The following is a 19,507-nucleotide window of genomic DNA, read 5'->3' on the forward strand; positions in this document are numbered from 1 at the left end:
CATTGCCAATTTTGCTGAAATATATCCTAATATCCAGATTATAAGCTAAAGCAGACTTTTGTAGTGGTTCCAACATATTGCCTTTGAAATTAAATTTCAGCTAGGTCTTTTAAGTCAGGCAAATAGATTAAGTTGATAGATTGTTAGATTAAGTGGTGCATATAAGGAAAGATAAATGTGGAGAGATTGGCTGATAGATTGACAGATAGAAAAGGCAATAACATTTATGAAAGTACTGTTTGTATTAAATATTAATACTGTCTACTATTATCAAGCATTTGTCTCTAGAATCCAGGGCTAGCATTTACGTTCTATCTGGTATATATTTATAACTCTTTCTCTTCTGTCTGTCTGTCTATCTTTCTCTCTCTCTCTCTCTCTCTCTCTCTCTCTCTCTCTCTCTCTCTCTCTATATATATATATATATATATATATATATATATATATATATATATATATATATATATATATGTATATATATATATATATATATATATATATATATATATATATATATATATATATATATATATATATATATATATATATATATATATATATATATATATATATATATATATATATATATGTATATATATATATATATATATATATATATATATATATATATATATATATATATATATATATATATATATATATATTCGACTTTTTGTGATTAGTGATTCTGAACATTTCTATAAATACTTTCATCTCGAATTCTGTCACACATTGCCATAAGAGGCACCACCTGGTAATGGACGAGGCCTAATTCAATGTTGCTACAATTATTACATCACAGTATTACTCAATACCATTTGGTTTCATTTGTTTTTGAAAACGCTCAGTCAAACAATGGAACCTCTTATAACTAGTCCTCACTGACGCAATTTAGTCAGTTGAAGCATATATATAACCTTCATTCTAAAGTTGGCGTCGATCAGCCTAAAATAGATACCAAGCGCAGAAAATGAAGAAAGGTGTGCTTCATTTTGTCTTGAGTCTCATGGTATATGTTCGTTCAGGTAAGACAGTTCACTAAAGAGGTTATATGTGTGTGTGTGTGTGTGTGTGTGTGTGTGTGTGTGTGTGTGTGTAAGCATGTATAAGGGGTGAAAAGATACAGTCTTGCCGCGTAACGATACGATTCAAGATGCACATTCTACAATCCGTTACATATCGATAAAAATATGAATTTCATGGAATTTTTATTTTTGTAAGGTAGGTGTTCTCCTTTATGTATGCCTAATTGTTTCCATTTGAAGATTACAGATAGAGATAAAGTTATCATATATTTATTCTCTTTATTCAGCGTTTTATGCCATTTAAAGGTGACTAAACTAGATACCAGGGCTTTTCTTTCCCGCAGCATGAATGTTTTGAAAACACCATGTTACCAATTTCGTGACTAACTTAAACTTGTAAATCATTACGATGTTATTATCTTCAAAACAGAAGAAATAAAGCAGTTTCATCATGCTTTGAAGATCTTACTAGAACAAATCCGGGCATGGGAACGAGGATAAATACCAACAAAACTATCACATTCTACTTCCTTCAGGTGCCGAAAAACTGCTTCAGCCACAAGTACTTGTATTTAATATTGAAGAAGGATAACTATTGAAACAACCTGTCCTGTTATATAATTTTACTTTGATTTGAGACAAGGTTATAAATTTGAGATGTTTAATATCTGCCCCTTGCTGATTTTGTGATAATTTTATTTTTTCCATCATCATTTTCATTCACTGGTTAAATCTCTGTACATCAAAAGAGAAATTCTATGTTTCTCATGTACAATGAAAGGAGAGATGCTGCCATAATTTTATATTAAATGGGACGTCACTCTTAGTTAACGGAAGAAGGGGAGAGCAAAAAGTTAGGAAGAGGAGGAAACGGTCATGGTTCAATATTTACCTAACACTTCAATGTATGGGTCTCTTTTTTCCTCCACCACGTCTGTGAGAGCATTATTGAAATCAAGTAATGAAAAGATGTTACCTCTCGTTGTAGTATCAATCTACGAATTATTTCTGAGCATATTCTATTCCTTATCTGTGTATGAATATTTTTATGTGCTTCATTCTTATGGGGTAGATCTAGCTTTGTCAGATCGAAGATGTTGGGAAACTGATCTTTGTGGCTGTTATTTACAATTTTCCAGAACTCACAACAGATATTATCTTTTGGATACATCTACTCTAAAATAGGACTTTTCACTAATATAAACTTTCTTTCTTTAATCTAGTTTACTGGCTGCCATGGCTGATTTCTTATCTGTTCCATAATGCTTTAGTAAGATTTTTACTTCATCAATGCCATAGTAGGCTTGTGCAGACAGAGTTATTCAAATAAATAGTTTTTCTACTTAATTTAAATTTTCAATCTTATTTATTCAGTTTATCTTAAAACTCAAACGGATTTTCGTAGCATATGATGAGCAAAACTAAATTGATTGATAAGAAAAGAATATAGCATTGTACTTTTAAATTGTCTATTTTAAATATACTCTAGTGATATGTCGTTTATACTATTAATTTCGAAATACTGATGAAAGGGAGATTAACCGTCATACCGTCTATTTTCGTCCAACTAAAATGAACATCTGATTTGTATTTAAAACATTTTTGGACTCAAAATCACTCACTGGTATCTTCATAAACACCTTCAGAAGCTCCAATAATCGGATATACTTCAAAACCTTAGAAACAAATTCTTCATAACTATCACCAGCCTCTATTTTCCAAACGTAAACGTAATAAATCAGACATTTTGGGATTTCTAGGTAGCCTGTATTTTAAAGAAGCATTTGCAAAACAGCCTTTATAAAAATCTCAAACTATGTCATGATGTGTATTCTAAGGCATAGTGTTCCAATCAAATTTAGTTTAACAGACATTCATGTCATGCTTGAAGAACCCAGATGTGTCAACAGTAGCCTACCAGAAAACCAGATGTCGGGGAAAGAACGGTTAAATTAAAATTGTATACTTAGCTGAGCACATTTTCAGTTGCGTAATTTTCAACGAATTTGCAGGAGGTTTCGCACATGATTGATTGCCAATTGTGCCAATTCGTACAAATTTTGCACGATTTACGCAGTCGCACACCCTGACAGCATCTCAGTTTAAATACTGCGTATCAATGATTTTTTGCGCGACGTTTTTCTGTTGCTTTGCTAGGTCTTCCTGTTTGTCACGCAGGGAAAAAGCTGCACTAGCTAGTTCCTGATTTATAGGTATTATTTAGGCTGAACAGGAACAAGCAATATCCACCGATGAGAATTCTATGTAACATATTCACCGTGTGACTACACCAATAGTATAGTTTTCAAATAGAACAAAGTAGAGAAGATACAATTCAATGTAGAAACCATGCGCAAAAGTGGTCATTAAACGTTGAATAAAGTACTTCATTATACACGTGGAACATGTTTGGAATGTATCCTATAAGAGGAACATGCTGCGGGGGAGGGGGAGGGGAGGATAGGACAATTAGCATGGAGTTAAGGGGGGGGGGGGAGATAACGAACCATGTCACTTTGTTTTAATTTGTATACGGCGAGCGAATATTCTCAATAGCCTTTTTCGCTTTTACTAACACAAATGTGTGCATAGGACTGCAGATGCTGTCTGAGATGAATTCTATATTTAGAAAACAACAAGGCAAGCTAATAATACTTATTTATTACTGCTGAAGACTAAAATAAATTACATAAGGTAAATATAGTTTTGTATCGATTATTCATCTCTTTTTTCGATATGTGCATCGTAACAGCAAAGGTATCGATGTATCGATATATTTATGAAACGCTTCACCCTATGATATATATATATATATATATATATATATATATATATATATATATATATATATATATATATATATATATATATATATATATATATATATATATATATATATATATATATATATATATATATATATATATATATATATATATATATATATATATATATATATATATATATATATATGCATTATATTAGACCTATTTCCTTACTCACCACCACAAGTAATATATTTGTACTGATTTTTAAATCTATTTCAAACATTCAATCTTTGAAAATTTGTAAACAGCATTAAAACTGTTGGCAAAATTAAAAAGACCATCAATACATGATGAGAAAATGTCTTAAAACATGTAACCCTTCACATGTTACGCCTGTGATAGAGGTCGATTTCACCAAACTGATAAATGCGGTGTTTTATATCTGTAAAACCGAAACCTCTAAAAGGATCATTAATATGATAAATCAGGAATTCTCCATCGGATAAAACGGTATGTTAGCTTGCAAGTTAATGTTAAAACTGAGCCAATGAAAAATATTCATTATAAAAAGTTACAGAACAGCGCACATATTTGCATTGATTAAATCATTTCAAAGTTACATGTCAAGAAAAGAGGCACATTAGATTTTAAACAATTGTTAGATATAATATTCAAACCAAATTCAAGGTTTTATCACACAAGGCATTGTAATTCTTTTTCGACTAAAACTGCCCTTTGCTATATAAGTAGGTATAAAGACACCATTAGTGTCAAAACCAACTGAATGACAAAACAATGTTTTACTTTGCCGCACTTACGTTGGACTAAGATTAATCTTAGTTCAATATTGACAGTTTCTTATTGAAACCTGTTTGATAGTGTTCTGACTGTTACTTTGTGTTATATTTTGTGTATTTTGAATTCATTCTTGGCCGCTTGAACATAGAAATAAATTATTATCATTATTATTATTATTATTATTATTATTATTATTATTAAATTATAATAAGATATTAAACATGTACTCGAGTGGCCTAAATGCCCGTCGTTTAACGTTTCTTTTTATATGGGGAGATACTGACAGTCTACACTGGTCTGGTCTGTTTGTTTGTTAACTTTGGTTTTACAAACCTTACGTTATATCTGTTTTGTCAGCACCAACCAACTCGGAAACTGTTTGGCTGAAAGATGTCACAACCGGATTACCAACAGACAAACGGATGATCAGTGACCTTGACCTACCTGATGCGTTGACCTTTGCCCTCAGTCGCGGACCACAAGCTCTAAACTTAAACTTAAAGAGAAATTATGAGATTGATCCAAATGCTGAAGTTTATGTCGTGCATAAATTGAAGGATGGTCGATTTCATTCGACGAAATCACGAAATTTGGAACAGGAGGTAAGCTTTCAACAGGTTATAATAAAAGCCTCTTGCTGCATTTAGTGCTACATCCTATTTATCTATAATGGCACCAGAACTCTTGTGCGATTATTTAGTCAACGATTGTGATTGCAGGTTGTTTAAGAATGTGGATTTCAGGAGTACACGTGGTTGGAATTACTTATCATGAGATTAGTTGGACGCGCATTACATTAATTATTGACATATAAAAATATATCATTAAAGATAAGATATATAACATTTTGGGAACAGAAATCGAACATTAAATGAAATGGATCGATAAGAACCCGTTCTGCACTTTAGGTAAAATAAATGTATATCCAAGAAGAAAAGTGAGATAGAAAATGTACAAAAGACCTTGCAAGATGAATTACTGGAGGAAAGACAGTAGTGTAATATAATTAGAATTGAGCATATAAAAAAGCAAATATATATTACATATGTGAATGTTGATTCTTCTCTTAATCCAGTCATAATTAATATCGTCCTTCCTTCCTTTCATTCTTTTCAGTCAGAACAGCGATATATCTTTTTTAAATTTTATTTTATCATCTAACAAACTCCACAAACCTCGTTGTAGTCAAACGTCTCGATTTTATTTGTCCTTAAAATAATGTTTTCAAAAAGCGATTGGTGGGATATTCTTATTCTTTTCTAAATGTTAATTTCGGAATAAAAGTCGGCTTTACCTTTCACACCAAAACAGTTTCTTCTTTTAAGCAAATCCATGTCAATACTTTTTTCTAAAACTGCCTAACTCTGTATAATTTCATAGTTTCTTCAATTATGTTATCATTCGATGCTTTTAAAACGACGTATTAACTTTATATTACTTGTTCACAGCTTTATTGTGCTAGATTGTATTGATTATAAAATATCCATTCTCTTTGCAAACGTTCTTGTGTTCTAGTATGTAGTGGATATTTACCAATTTTCTAAGCAAAAGAGATATTGAGTAACACTTGTGTCAGTCCATTATCTACAAGAAAGTCAACTTGGCTTAATATAAGTCTAATGTCTGTCCCGGTTACTTCTGCAATACACATTGTTGATTGTGTATCAATTGCGAAAAAATCAATAATTTTTCGAAACATTTTCTGAATTCAGCAAGAAGTGCGAAGCTTAGTGTTGCATGGTGTATTCTGCTATTTATGTTTTTTTCTGTCTTAATGGACACTTTCTCATGATTTAATTAAATGACTAGCAACATGAATATTGTGCATTACCAGTTTTGTGGGGTAAATGTTCATTCGATATTAGTTTATCATTTTTGAACAGAGGAAATAAAAATGGACTGATTAGTTTAATATTTATCTAATGCCCAATATCGATTGTGAACCTAATACCATATTAAAGATTATGCTGTATTGGTAAAAGTAGAGGCATATGCTACACTAGAAATAGATTTGATATTTTACTTTTTCTTCTAGGTTGTTGGTTTGTTCTAAACGTTCTAATTAATTTACCGAAACAGATAGTTCTACTTCAGTTGATTGTTTATTCCTGCATATGTCGATATTATTTTTATGCACATTTCCTACGTATTTTTCAACGTTATTTTGATATTCCTGTGTTGGACCATGCCTTCAGTTAGGAAGACACTTTAAACTATCTTTAGTGTTTGTCAAAAGGATCGATTACATAAACAGCTAAACCACCACCTATCAAATAACAGATTGTGTTACTTTTAGTTTCGTTAATTTCTATCACGTTTTGTGATATAGTTTCTTTGTGATATCCTTAGGAGAGTTATCTTCCTTTTTTATTTCGTTGTCTGTGACATTTTAAATTATTGAGAACTTTTTCCGAATGTTCTTTCAAGTTTAACTTTACGCGGATGTTGTGACCTTTATGTAGTTATCTTCGTTGGTTAATTGGGGACCATGGTTGTAGTTGTTATCGTCATGTTTGCATTCCATTTATTTGACATGAGAATCTTGTCATGTCAGAATTCGGTATCACAATGAAAAAAAAAATCAGATAAATTATTATCAAGATGACTAGAACTTTGCAATCTCTAAACAAATAGTCGAATCAGGCACGATATTGAATATCCTAGGGTATATGTTCAGCTAATTTATATCGAAGTTGAATATATTTTACAATTTCAGAAGGTGATATTGTCTGTCTTTACACTAATCACGCAATACCAGCCCTTCAACCTTTCTCCAAATCTGAAGAAGAAAGCGATTGCTTCCAATTGTCAAACACATAATTACAGCAATTAAATTAGGTCTAAACTGGTAAAATCCTTCAAAAAAACATATAGAATATAAAACAATTGAATCACTCGGGACTGCTAAATTCATCCATGACACAAAATGTTGCAGAATTGGCTATTATATTATTATCATTAGAAGACTTTACCACATAATCAAATATATCAAAAATCTATGTCTTTGAGAGGTATAAACTAGCATGCAAACCATGGTCCAAATAATAGAAATATAGTTAGTCATCAAATTTGGTCCTATTCAATGTGTTAATCTTTAGTTCAATTTGCCTAAGTTGTCCACTGGAATCACTTTCCTGATTATTTCTGTTTATTATGATATTTCTGACAACATTGGTGACATTTTAACAGATGAGCATTTAGTAAGATTTCATACTTTTTTGACCTTTGCTTCTCTTTTGTTATTTTTAAATGTATCCCTACGTTATATTTGCAATCGAAAAGTTTAACTCATGTTTGGATACATCAATGGCTTACAAATGTGGATACTATTTGCTTCCATAAATCGTCCTAAGTGCCCAATGTGAATGTCAAGGCATTTCCTAACTTAAACATATTCATTCCTTTTCCTTTTGTAACAACTGAAAAATTCATTACATAATCAAACAGTGCGAACCTATTATCTAGCTGGCCTGAGCGCTTTCGACACATTAATGAGTCTTTTTCAATGGCAAATACAAAACAATGAGAAGACAAACAAATGAAACAGAAAAACGGTTATGTTTGCTAGACTTTACATGGCTGTTTCTAGAGGAATTCATATATCTGACTGGATACAAAGAAACTGTACAGAAGCACGGTCGCAGAACACTTTTCGCCTGGACACACATATTCTATAAAATAATTGTCTAAATATGCTTAATAGCTTATGTCTACTATAACAGTGATATATCCAGGATATAATTTGCGCTTACAAAATTTACATAAAATACCAGATTTCATTAAGGCTCATCAATTTCTGGTCAATACAAATATGTTCCAGTATCAGCAACAAGCTGAAATAAACTAGATGAAACATAATAAAGTTACAAGTTTTAATTCCAGTAGAAACAGCCGTGTAAAGTTACGCATACATAACCGTGCAGAGAGAGAGAGAGAGAGAGAGAGGGGGCGGGGAGAGAATTTCGTGCTAAAGATGCATGTACCAGCCTTAATATATATATTAATATAAATAGGATGTGGCTTACTACCAAGATGTGGAGAATGGAGCATTCATGACTGTCAGATGTATCAGAAGATCAAGTGGACAGTGTGACAGATTCATCGTAAGTATCTTATTAAATTACCAAGTCTATAGTGTATTTTGTACTGCCCTGCAACCGCAATGAAAGATCAGAATGTCTTCCCCTATAGTATAAAATAATGTGACCAAGCCATATACACATATATATATATATATATATATATATATATATATATATATATATATATATATATATATATATATATATATATAGTGTCATCATGACTTTTGGTATAAAATGTAGGACTTCATATTTCACACCCATTCACACAGAGACAGACACACCTGTGTTAACCAATCAGCTGTATACCTCTGTTATTGTCGGAATTTCAATTTGTAAAGCAAAGAGTTCAGATGGATGACTTGAATCATGTTATTCTAAGTTGTTGCCCATGGCATTATTCGTATTGTAACATTTGCTCTATGTTCTGCGATATTGGATGAAATAATTCACAATCATCCACATAGTCATTAGGTCATTAATAAGAGAATACAAAACTTCTGTTGCTGCTCTGTAAACGTTTGCTATATTCAGAGCCTAAAGGTTGGCCTAAAGCGCTTAATCTGATGTTTGTGGACTCATCATCGTAATATTACAAACAGAAAAAAATGTAAATCTACAAAGAGAAGAAAATGAAAAACCACCGTAAAGTGCCAGCAGGTAACCATTGAGCTCAAGCAAAACACAGCAACAACAACCTGTGAGTTTTTGTGGACCCACGTGATAGCTGATAAAAAAAAATAATTCTGGCAGCATATTCCAGAACTCTGCATATGATAACGGACTGGTAAAACGTTGTTCAGAATTAACTTCTATTTGTCAAGAATGATCTAGTTTCTATTTTAGCATCCTCGGATTAAAACTTGTATATTTATATAAACCACTATAGGTAGCAGAGCGTTTACTCAAACAAACAAGCTCGTGATGGAAATCACTCAATGTCGGACATTAGGTTTGTCATCGCCATCAAATATCTCAAATACAAAACATGTTCAATTTATAAAAGTGATGCTGGATGGCACAATGCAGCTAAATTAACTTGTAACTATATTTTGTACAAAAAGGGTTATTTGCATTGGATACATTTTGAGTAATTATGTTTGTAGTGATGTTCGCGTTCCTCTATATATAACACTTTGAGATTATAAGATTATCAGTACTGTAGATGGAGATCATGCAAAACAAAGAACCACTTGATGAGCCCTTTTACAGTCTCAGTCTTTCTGCTTGATTTGGTGAAATCAATGAAAATGATTGATTTACAGTGGAACCGAAACACACATATGGTAATGATCTCTAGTCCAAACGCGTGTCACATTCTTGACGAGTGCATACCATCATCCAAACCATTATGCACAGAGTCAGGCTTGTTCGAGAACTATGATGCGCTGGCACATTCATATTTTTCGGGAATTAAGTAACTGAAAAAACAAACATTGAGAGGAGTCTGGTGGCCGTAACCGTCACACACCCCAAGCTGCCGTTTGAGTGGTGCTTTTATTGATTGATAAGTTGATTCGTTTACTGACAAGAAAGAGGTACTAGTTGCATCGCCAAGTTGGGTTAACTTCTTATATACAATCGATAAATCATTAAAAGTAAGCCTGGCTGAGAACTAAACTGTGTCAAGTTACAAAGGATGTTCTAAGAACATGACATCGGTTGATGAAGTTAGAAATGTTAGAACGTAACCGCTAGTTCTTAGGGAGGACTTCTTAAAAAAAAGACACTTGAGACTTTGTGCAACCGCTTCATGCTTTTGTTCCCAGTTTCGAAGATTTTGAATGATCCGTCGTTGAGCGGAACAAGGATAAGGGAAAGACGTATCTGGCTGAATTATAAATGATTTTGAATTTTAATGTTCGGTATTGTTTTACTGTTTTCTTTTACCATAGAGAGTCGTAAATCGTTGGTTGCTTTGGGAGAAATTTTAAATGAAAAAAACTTATGTTATTGGTACTGTGGGAAGAGCAATAAATTGGACAAGGGGTGAAAAAACACATTATTGGCGAGAATCTCTGGCGTAAGGCTTCCTGGTTTTGTAATGAGTGGTAGGCTGTTTTTTGTGAACATGCGAGGCTCTAGTTTTGTATGAGTTTCAATAGCGACATGCTAGTGATATTTCATATTGGTAATCTTTACCCTTTGCTTAAACAGCCGCACAGTTCTTGTGATTGAGAGTTATAGCGTATTTGTATTGGAGGGATTTCAGCTACTTGATGACCTGCATGGCTTGTATCTCTGCTATAAAGCTATAAATCCAAACAGTATCTCAAAAGGTGGTGGGAGGATAATGCTAGGCAGCTGCGGAGTGACAATCCATTTCGCCTGAGGAAATAACATTTCCTCATCGACTTGACTTACTGGCTCCGAGGTTCTTTTCCCAACAAAAAATGCGCCGTTGTCAACTGCATTATTTCCAATTTAGCGTTTGGACTAACTTGTAAAAAAGGGATATTTCCGAGAGAAATGGGAGAGGCTATAGCTTGAACATGCCTTTCTATCATTCTTTATGGGCCCTTGAGAGCACGGATCATAGTCCAAACAATCCCGGTTTAGAATCATTACGAATACTTATTCTACATAACTATTTAAATGATCAGAAAGATATTTTAAATACTGAGTGTCGCACATTTGTTATGGACATTGCAGATATTATATTCAGTCGTTTGCCTGGTTGAAAGTTTCTTTTGTGCATCGATGAACTTATACACATTATGAATTGCATCATTTCTACTTTCCAATGGATTATACAGATTGTTTAGTTGATACACAAACAAATCTAATAAATCAAACGCACTTGCTTCTGCTACATTTGCGTACATGTTTTGTTTATAATCAAAAGTAATTTCTAACACACAAGACCATTTTTAGACACTCGTTTCGCGAAAATGAATAAGTACCATATAGAAAAGCTGTGCAAGTGTGAGGCTAATGGAGAAGCAATGAGCATATAATCAATGCTGACATGATCTGAGGTGTATTAGGCACTGTTTACTATGAAAGCTCTGAGCTTCGAAGTTGCTCTGTTCTGGATTTGTCGTTATTGGTATAGGGAGGCAATGGCTGATAATGTCAGTACTAGAAAGTTAACATTATGCGACGATGATATATGGAAAAATGATAGCAACAAAAAGATCAACAATATCATTAAACATAAATTACTTCGTTATGTTCTCAACAGGTGGCATGAAGTTTAACAATTGACCGCCTCGTTGAAAGGGAGAAATTTAATGCATGATTCTTCTCAGAATAGAGTAGCTTTTAGTTTGCTTCAGTTTGTTTAGTTTTACTTTCGATCAAGCAGAGCAGTCTTATTTGTGATGTTTAATGTATTGCTATCCGTGAGTTCGATTCCAGTGTGATGTTTGAGTCATTTAAGGAGAGACGTAAACACCTATTTCTTCAGATAATGTTTATTCCATGGCAAAAATAGTATAAATGACTTAGCGTAAACATATGACCAAATAGGTACAGTTGGAGATGCTCACAACTCAAGACTATTGCTAGTTTTTAATATTCCATCTGTGAGTACCCCTGTTCCCCATCTGAAAGTGATCTACTGGCCTGAGCATGAACCTTTTCATTCTGAATTAATATCGCTCTTAGAACGACATCACTTGCATCCATAATTAATTGTTTCCTTATTAGAATCGAAATACTCTAATGGTGCGTCACTTTCTAAATTTTGTTTGAGTTTATCAAATGCTTTCTTGTGTTTTTCTGTACATTTCCATAGTTTACTTTGCTTGGTTAAGGCTCAAGAGGCTTAATGGTTGGTGAATAATTTGGGATAAATCGTCCAATGTAGTTTGTCATGCCAAGAAACCTACATACTTTCAATAGGTTTGCTGTAAAGCTGACACTTTTAATTGCTTTCACTTTCTTCGGATCCTAAATAATTGAAAAATTCAATCTTTGCTGAAAATTTATCCAAACAGCTCAGTTGTATATTTCTTGAACTAACATTTTTATTCCGTAAGTGTTAAACCCTTTGCCTTTATGCGAATGCATGTAGATTTTAGATTTTTTACATATTCTTCCTGAGTGTGACCAAATACTAGAATGTTATCGCTACTAATATTTTGGCCTGGTATCCAGTCTATCCAGTGTTTTACAATGTGTTTTGAAATATCTGCATTGCAGATGATATTCCGAAAATGAGGCGTTTTGATCTCAGTACTCCTAAATGAGTCGAGAATGTTGAAATATTCTTTGATATTTCTTCCAAGTCCAGTTGATGGTGGCCCGAATTTAGCTGACGCATGGAGAACACGGTTGCACCATTGAGATCTATTATAAAATCGTCTATTGCTGTTGTGCTGTATCTCTCGTACATCACCGCTACATCAGGCAAACACATATCAAGACATATCGTGATTTCATGAACGTTTTGCATAGTCTTTCAGAAGGGCTCCTCACTGTTGTACATATTTTAGGAATTATTTGTAACTACATGCTTGTATCATAGCTCAGGAAATTTCCAAAGGTTCCTTTGGTTACATAGAATGGATATGTAGTTATCTTATTTTTAGTCTCGATCTTGGCTTGATACTTGCTAACTATATGTAGTTTGGTCTCTTATCCATAGGCCAATAAATTGGTACCTGTTTTCTGCAGTTTACGCTTATGATTACACTTTGCAAATGTATGTTCATTCATGACATTAAAGCCTGATCATGTGTCAATCTGCACATTTATTCTCGTTCTATCCTTTTTACCGTTGTATGAGGCTAGTCTGGTTTACGAGTATTGACTTTATCTCGAGTTCGCAGGCCAGAGTAATATTTATTTGAGCTTTCCGACCTATTACCTGTATCTTACTGGCTTTTTACTTGACTGGTTTCTGCTTTGAGACTTGATCTACAGACGTTTACAAAATGGTTTTTCTTATTGCAGATATTACATAGTGTCCTTTGGCAGGATACTGCATAGCTTTGTGTGGATATTTGCCAACACAAATTCTGTATGTTTGGTTTCTCTATTGTTGTTTGTTGCTGATATTTGCTCTCTCCATGAAACGTGTCATGCATTTGCTACGACTCGATGTCCTTCTCGTTGATATGGCATTGACATTCTTAAATTGCTTTTCTGTCACGGGCAACTGTACGAAGATGCGTTATATCCATTTTTTTACGAAGTTCACAACGTTTTGTGCATGACAGACATCCTTGAGTTACCTATGATTTTATTTCTTTATCTGCATCAATGAATAATTCGCACATTGCTGAAAGCTGGCTTAGAATATGGTGTGGAAATCATCAGTTGATTGTCCACTTTTTTCCTGCGATAATATATAGATATTAAATTCGTGGTTCTTCTTTTGTGAGCGGTAATTTGTCAGTTTGCTATGACGGCTTGATGGCCATCTCCTGTCTCTTGGAGGGTTTGAAAATGTATTTTACTTCCTCCCTTGCCTAGTGTAAAAGGTGTTTGTATGTTTATAAAAACGCAAATACCGTTTACTTTCGGAACCAGTTATATTTCTAAAGTAAAATACTATTTAGTCACATGCCAATTTCTTGATTGTTAAATGACTAGAGCGCAGCTTAAATATATAATGTTGTGACAACGTACGCGGTGGCGAAATTCTATATTCTGATCAATTGGTGTTGTATAAGAGAGGTAATTCAAATATATTTTAAGAGGTTAATCTTAAACATGATAATTGGTAAGACATTTTCGACATGTTTTAGTAACTCTGAAAGCAGGATTGTTCAAACAACAAGGTACAATTAAGATATAGCTTACGTATTTTAAGTGGATACATATAAATGCTTGGATGCTGCTAAAATTTGTAGTGCATTGCTAAACGAAGGACAAGAACGTATGGTGTACTACGATAAATTCAAGCTAGCATATGGGGACTAAAAAATTGTCAAGCTGTTTTAGGTTCAAGTCCATGAATGGCAAAATTGAACATAAATTTAAAATAATTTGTATCTTGTCGGCATTGAAGAATCATTGCAAACGAATGTAAATAAAATTCTTGCTGTGGATTCCTAGGTGGTTTCTACATGATACCAAAATACATTTGCACAGCTTGATGTATTCTCTTGATATTTCCTATTTTTTAAAAAATTCCCGAATAAGAAAGTATTTAATAGCTTTTAAACATTTCTCAAATATCAGTTTCGTACACTAATATGAATAAAAGGTGAAAACAAATAAAGGGAATTAAATGAAAAAAAACACATTCTTAATTAAAGCTGATTCACATAAAAATCTCAGTGCTCTAACAAAAAACATGTTGGAAAAATATTTCTCCACAAAGGACTTTATGTAGGGTAGGTGGATGACCAGATGCTTGTAATCATTGTTAACCTGCAAAAATACAAACGCAATGCAACGATGAATGCAAAACATTATTTTATATAACTGAATTGAATTTAGGCATGAAAATTGCTTTGCGCAGAAATGTTACTTATATCCAAAACACCAGAAGGTACCTATAAATTTCAAAAGCTTTTGAAGAAAAGAAATAATAATGGTATAATGTACATTCTGAAATGTGTTGCATTGGATCGTCTGCAGAACAATTAAGTCTATTCAGATACATAACCCATCATAGCCCCCACTGCATATAATTTCTTCTATTTAAAATAAATAACGTATTAAACATAACTTAACCTTTGACGTCATTGTATAAAATTTCTTCTATTCAAATAAATAATGCATTAAACATAACTCAGCTTAGGACACAACTTCATACAATCTTTTCTATTCGAATAAATGACGTATAAAACACCAATCAACGTTGGTCGCAACTGCTTGCAATTTATTCTATACAAATAAGTAACGTATCAAACAAACCAACTTTCGGGCAGCACTGCATTCACATTCTTCTATTCAAATAAGTAACGTGTCAAACACAACTTAGCTTTGGACAGAAACGTATTTTTAAACAACTGATCAAATAAATAATGTATAAAATGACCAATCAACGTTGATCGCAACTGCATGCAGTTTCTTCTATACAAATAATTGACGTATAAAAAAATCAACTTTAGGCACCTTTGCATACAATTTATTCTATTCAAATAAGTAACGTGTCGAACAAAACTCAACTTTGGACACAATGGTATTAATTTTTTCTATTAAAAAAAAATAACGTATCAAACACAATTCTACCTTGGACACCACTGCTGTAAAGTTTCTTTTATTGAAAATAACTTATTAAACTCAATTCATTCTTGGAAACCACTGTAGAGGTGTGATTAAATAGCAGAAATACGGATCAGAAGAACTTTAGATTTTTTGAAATACAGCGAATCTTGCTTAGATCTGGGGAGAAAAGAATAGTGAACCCAAACACAATACACATATTTAAACGTTTTAATGCTACACCCATGAAAAGATTTTGAAGACCAAAATAATGAAGGGTAAAGATGCATTCATTCAATGTTTCGCCAAATATTTATGACCTTTTCTTCTAAGGCATTTATTGAGCGCAGATTATGATTTAAGACGCGGATTCTGTGCAGGCAAAACATATTATATATATATATATATATATATATATATATATATATATATATATATATATATATATATATATATATATATATATATATAGTTTCGCAGAGATCAAGAAATTGTAATAGCTTCAAATGATGTAAAATTTTACAACAACATTTTAAAATGCATTTTTTTCCTCAGTCGGATTGTCTCTTGTCGAATATAGTATTTTACGGTCCAATAATTTTCCTATGTACTGAGATTAGTCAAGCATTTTAAATATGCAAATATGTTCTGTCAGTTATATGATATGTAATGTTGACAAATCTTTTTTTCCAACGCAATGATACCTTCCATATCTGTAACTGTTCTTGAAGGAAATTAAAGCATTCTGTGCAATATTAGGTAGCGCAGCAATAAACTTCAGCAGCTTCGCTTGAAGTTATTTTAATCAATAAGCAAATGTATTTGTTCTCTATCGTAGTAAGAACAATCAGAATGATGAAGTTTTATCCATGCCTCCATTTACCATTCCAATATTGTATGCATATTTGCAGATATTTAAGATCATTTTGAACTTTGCATACATTTACAAATTCCAGTATAACTATTGTTTTATGTAGCTCAATTACACGTTGATTCGATGATTTATATGCATGATCACTTAGTGTATTTAACACTGATTATAGAAAATGAGTTAGAAAGCCTGTCACATCTTCCAGACTTACTTTCACATAGCCTAATTGGTTGTTAAAAATGTTTGTAAAATTGCCACCTAAGTCTCTAAAAATCTTTGAATGTGCTTTCATCATTTATTTTGGGCACTCCGCGATTGTTTATTGTCTACAGCATCTAACTTCTACTAATATTAACTATGCTTTTAATTATATTTATAATACTTACAGTTATATGCATAATACTTACAATTATACTACTACTACTATCTCTTCTACTAATGATTCATTTATGCAGGTAACGTAACTAGTAAGCAGCGATTTTACATCTAGAACCCCCCCCCTCCTGAATGTATGTCTGTCCAATATATAGATTGTTTAACCCTTGCTAAAAGAATAGCAATTTGTAGTTTTAGGAACCTTGAGAGGACTTTATTTTCTGACATTAAAACATAAGTTTTTCCAAGCAAGAGCCCCTGCAAATTTAACGCTTTACATAGACATTGGTAGTTTACATCTTCGTAGCACAACGTTAAAGCTGATAGAAAGAGTACTGCCTAAATAGTTTATATATTGTTAAACATGTTTTGGAGATAACCCTCCAACACTACAGATACATATGGAGATGTTTTGCTAAAATAGTTTTGTTTTGTCATTTTCGATTTAACTTAATTATTTATAGAGTTTTAGGATGTGAACGAAAAGTTTTATGGAGAGATTTATATTTTGGTCTCATTTGTAACTTGATGTTTTTGTCAAATTCTTGTTTGGAACAATTTCTCCGCTCAATAAGACAATAAACTATCTTTTTATTAATTACGATTCTGACATCAGGAGGGGAGTTTCCTTTTTATTCAGGAATTGCATTATTAAAATAAAGTAATTTACGTAAAGTTTTAAACTGTATATTCCACATGGCAAGAAACGGTTGTCAGTATGATTAGAAACATTTTCAATTATGACATTCTTAAATGGTCTGTACTGGTTTCTTAGTAGTCAGCGTGATATAATTTTAATAGATTTTAATAAACTCAATGGTCCCAATACAGACCCTTGTAGAACACAAGGCTTAAGAAGATGTATTGCTACCTATGCCTACATACTGCGTTGCTTGCAAAATGTAAGAACTTATTCAAACACCTTGGTGATCAAGCATTTATTACATGCTTTTTAACTTTAGGAGATGATCACTTCTTTATGTTGACATCAACATAACCTAAAAATCTTTCTATTTTGTTTCTTTGTTTCGTCTAACCCAGTGTCAGTTATTTCGGGAGGGCGGTTGTACAAGAATGGTAATGATTAAACCAGGACTACATATCGTCCAAAACTTATTGTCATTCTATCAAGAGACGCTAAGTGTAGAGAAATGTTTTCTTGACAAAGATTTTAAATAGTGATGTTTAGTCTGAAGTTGGCCTTTTTTCTTGGGATTATTGTTTATGGAAACTTCATCATCGTCTTTATTTCCTTCCATAAAAGATTACATGATATAAGAATAAATCATATGAATACAATCAATAAATAATTAAAATAAAAAAATAAAAAATAAACATTTTAAAGATAAATAAATAAGTACCAAAAAATAATAATATTAGAATACAAATTCTCACAGTATAGCAATCAACAAAGTTTTGGTCAACTGCATAATTTACAAGTTTCAGTACCAAATTTGCGGAAGATAGCTGCACACTGCATGATAAAGTATGCTGCATACATATAGCGTGGAGATTTAGTTGTCGATTACACCTGCTGGTAACCTTTTACCTAAAAGATATTGCAGATGCTGCTCATCTTCTGCATTAAATAACGTAATGTGCAGGCTCAGTGGACATTTATCAGTAAGGAAACCCCAGAAAGAGTTTCTGAAATTCGACATATAAGGACAAATAACACAACAATGAAGCATCAATCTGTATAAACATTCCCACATCTAATGCACATATCAAGCTGTGTTTGAAGAACAGCAGCCCATAGTTTAGCTACAAATGTAAATACCTTAGTGCGCTGTCTGGTTTTAGCCAACCGACACATTTCGGCAGGTCGTAAGTATTCGTGTATCGAATAGAATCTATTAAAATCTGCTTGATTAGACATCCGAACTCTCCAGAGGCTATTTCCAAGACCAGCAATTTTTTACCTTACAATTTCTTTCCAATTTTGTTAACCTGGAATTTCGGAATGATGCAAACAATTAGATACCCGAGCATGTCAAACGTCTTTAACGTATAATATAAATTTGAAATTAACCCGTAGCTTGACATGCATCCCCTCAAAACGAAGTGATATAACCCAACGTTAAACACACGTTTAGTATGTACGTTATTAGGCATGAAACATAATATGTGTAAAAACATCAATCTTCTTCTATCAATTTCGGACTGCGATGATGTTCATCCTACCATTCGCCGGGCGATATCTGATCTTGTATTTGTTGGGAAGCTTTGTAAATGTTTGGCGAAATACCTCAGAGTTTTACCCAATGAAGAGAGGTCACTTTTTTGAAATTTTACACCATAATTCACTTCCATAAAACACTGAGAGAAAAATTACCTTTTTGATTACATTTGCTGCAACCAAAGTATTTAAGCCATTCGGTTTAATTGCAATACCAGAGAGACCGTGAAAAGATTTTTACCTTTCTTGTATGCATCGAGTATTGCGTCAAGCGACGTCAGCTTTGAGTTAATCCGTTGACGCAG

General features: G+C 32.7%; 1 protein-coding gene across 1 annotated transcript in view; it reads left to right on the forward strand.

The window, feature by feature from the left end:
- Positions 1-934: 934 nt before the first annotated feature.
- LOC149777527 (A disintegrin and metalloproteinase with thrombospondin motifs 19-like) overlaps positions 935-19,507 on the forward strand; it is a 43,092-nt gene continuing 24,519 nt past the window's right edge. Inside the window, exons 1-3 of the mRNA XM_089941400.1 lie at positions 935-1,025; positions 4,949-5,193; positions 8,605-8,694. Of these exons, the coding sequence (XP_089797526.1) occupies positions 971-1,025; positions 4,949-5,193; positions 8,605-8,694 (390 nt within the window). The 5' untranslated portion in view covers positions 935-970. The remainder of the gene's footprint in view (positions 1,026-4,948; positions 5,194-8,604; positions 8,695-19,507) is intronic.

Source organism: Sinohyriopsis cumingii, chromosome 18 (assembly GCF_028554795.1).
Source record: "Sinohyriopsis cumingii isolate HCF-2022 chromosome 18, ASM2855479v2, whole genome shotgun sequence".
NCBI classification, from domain to species: Eukaryota; Metazoa; Mollusca; class Bivalvia; order Unionida; family Unionidae; genus Sinohyriopsis; species Sinohyriopsis cumingii.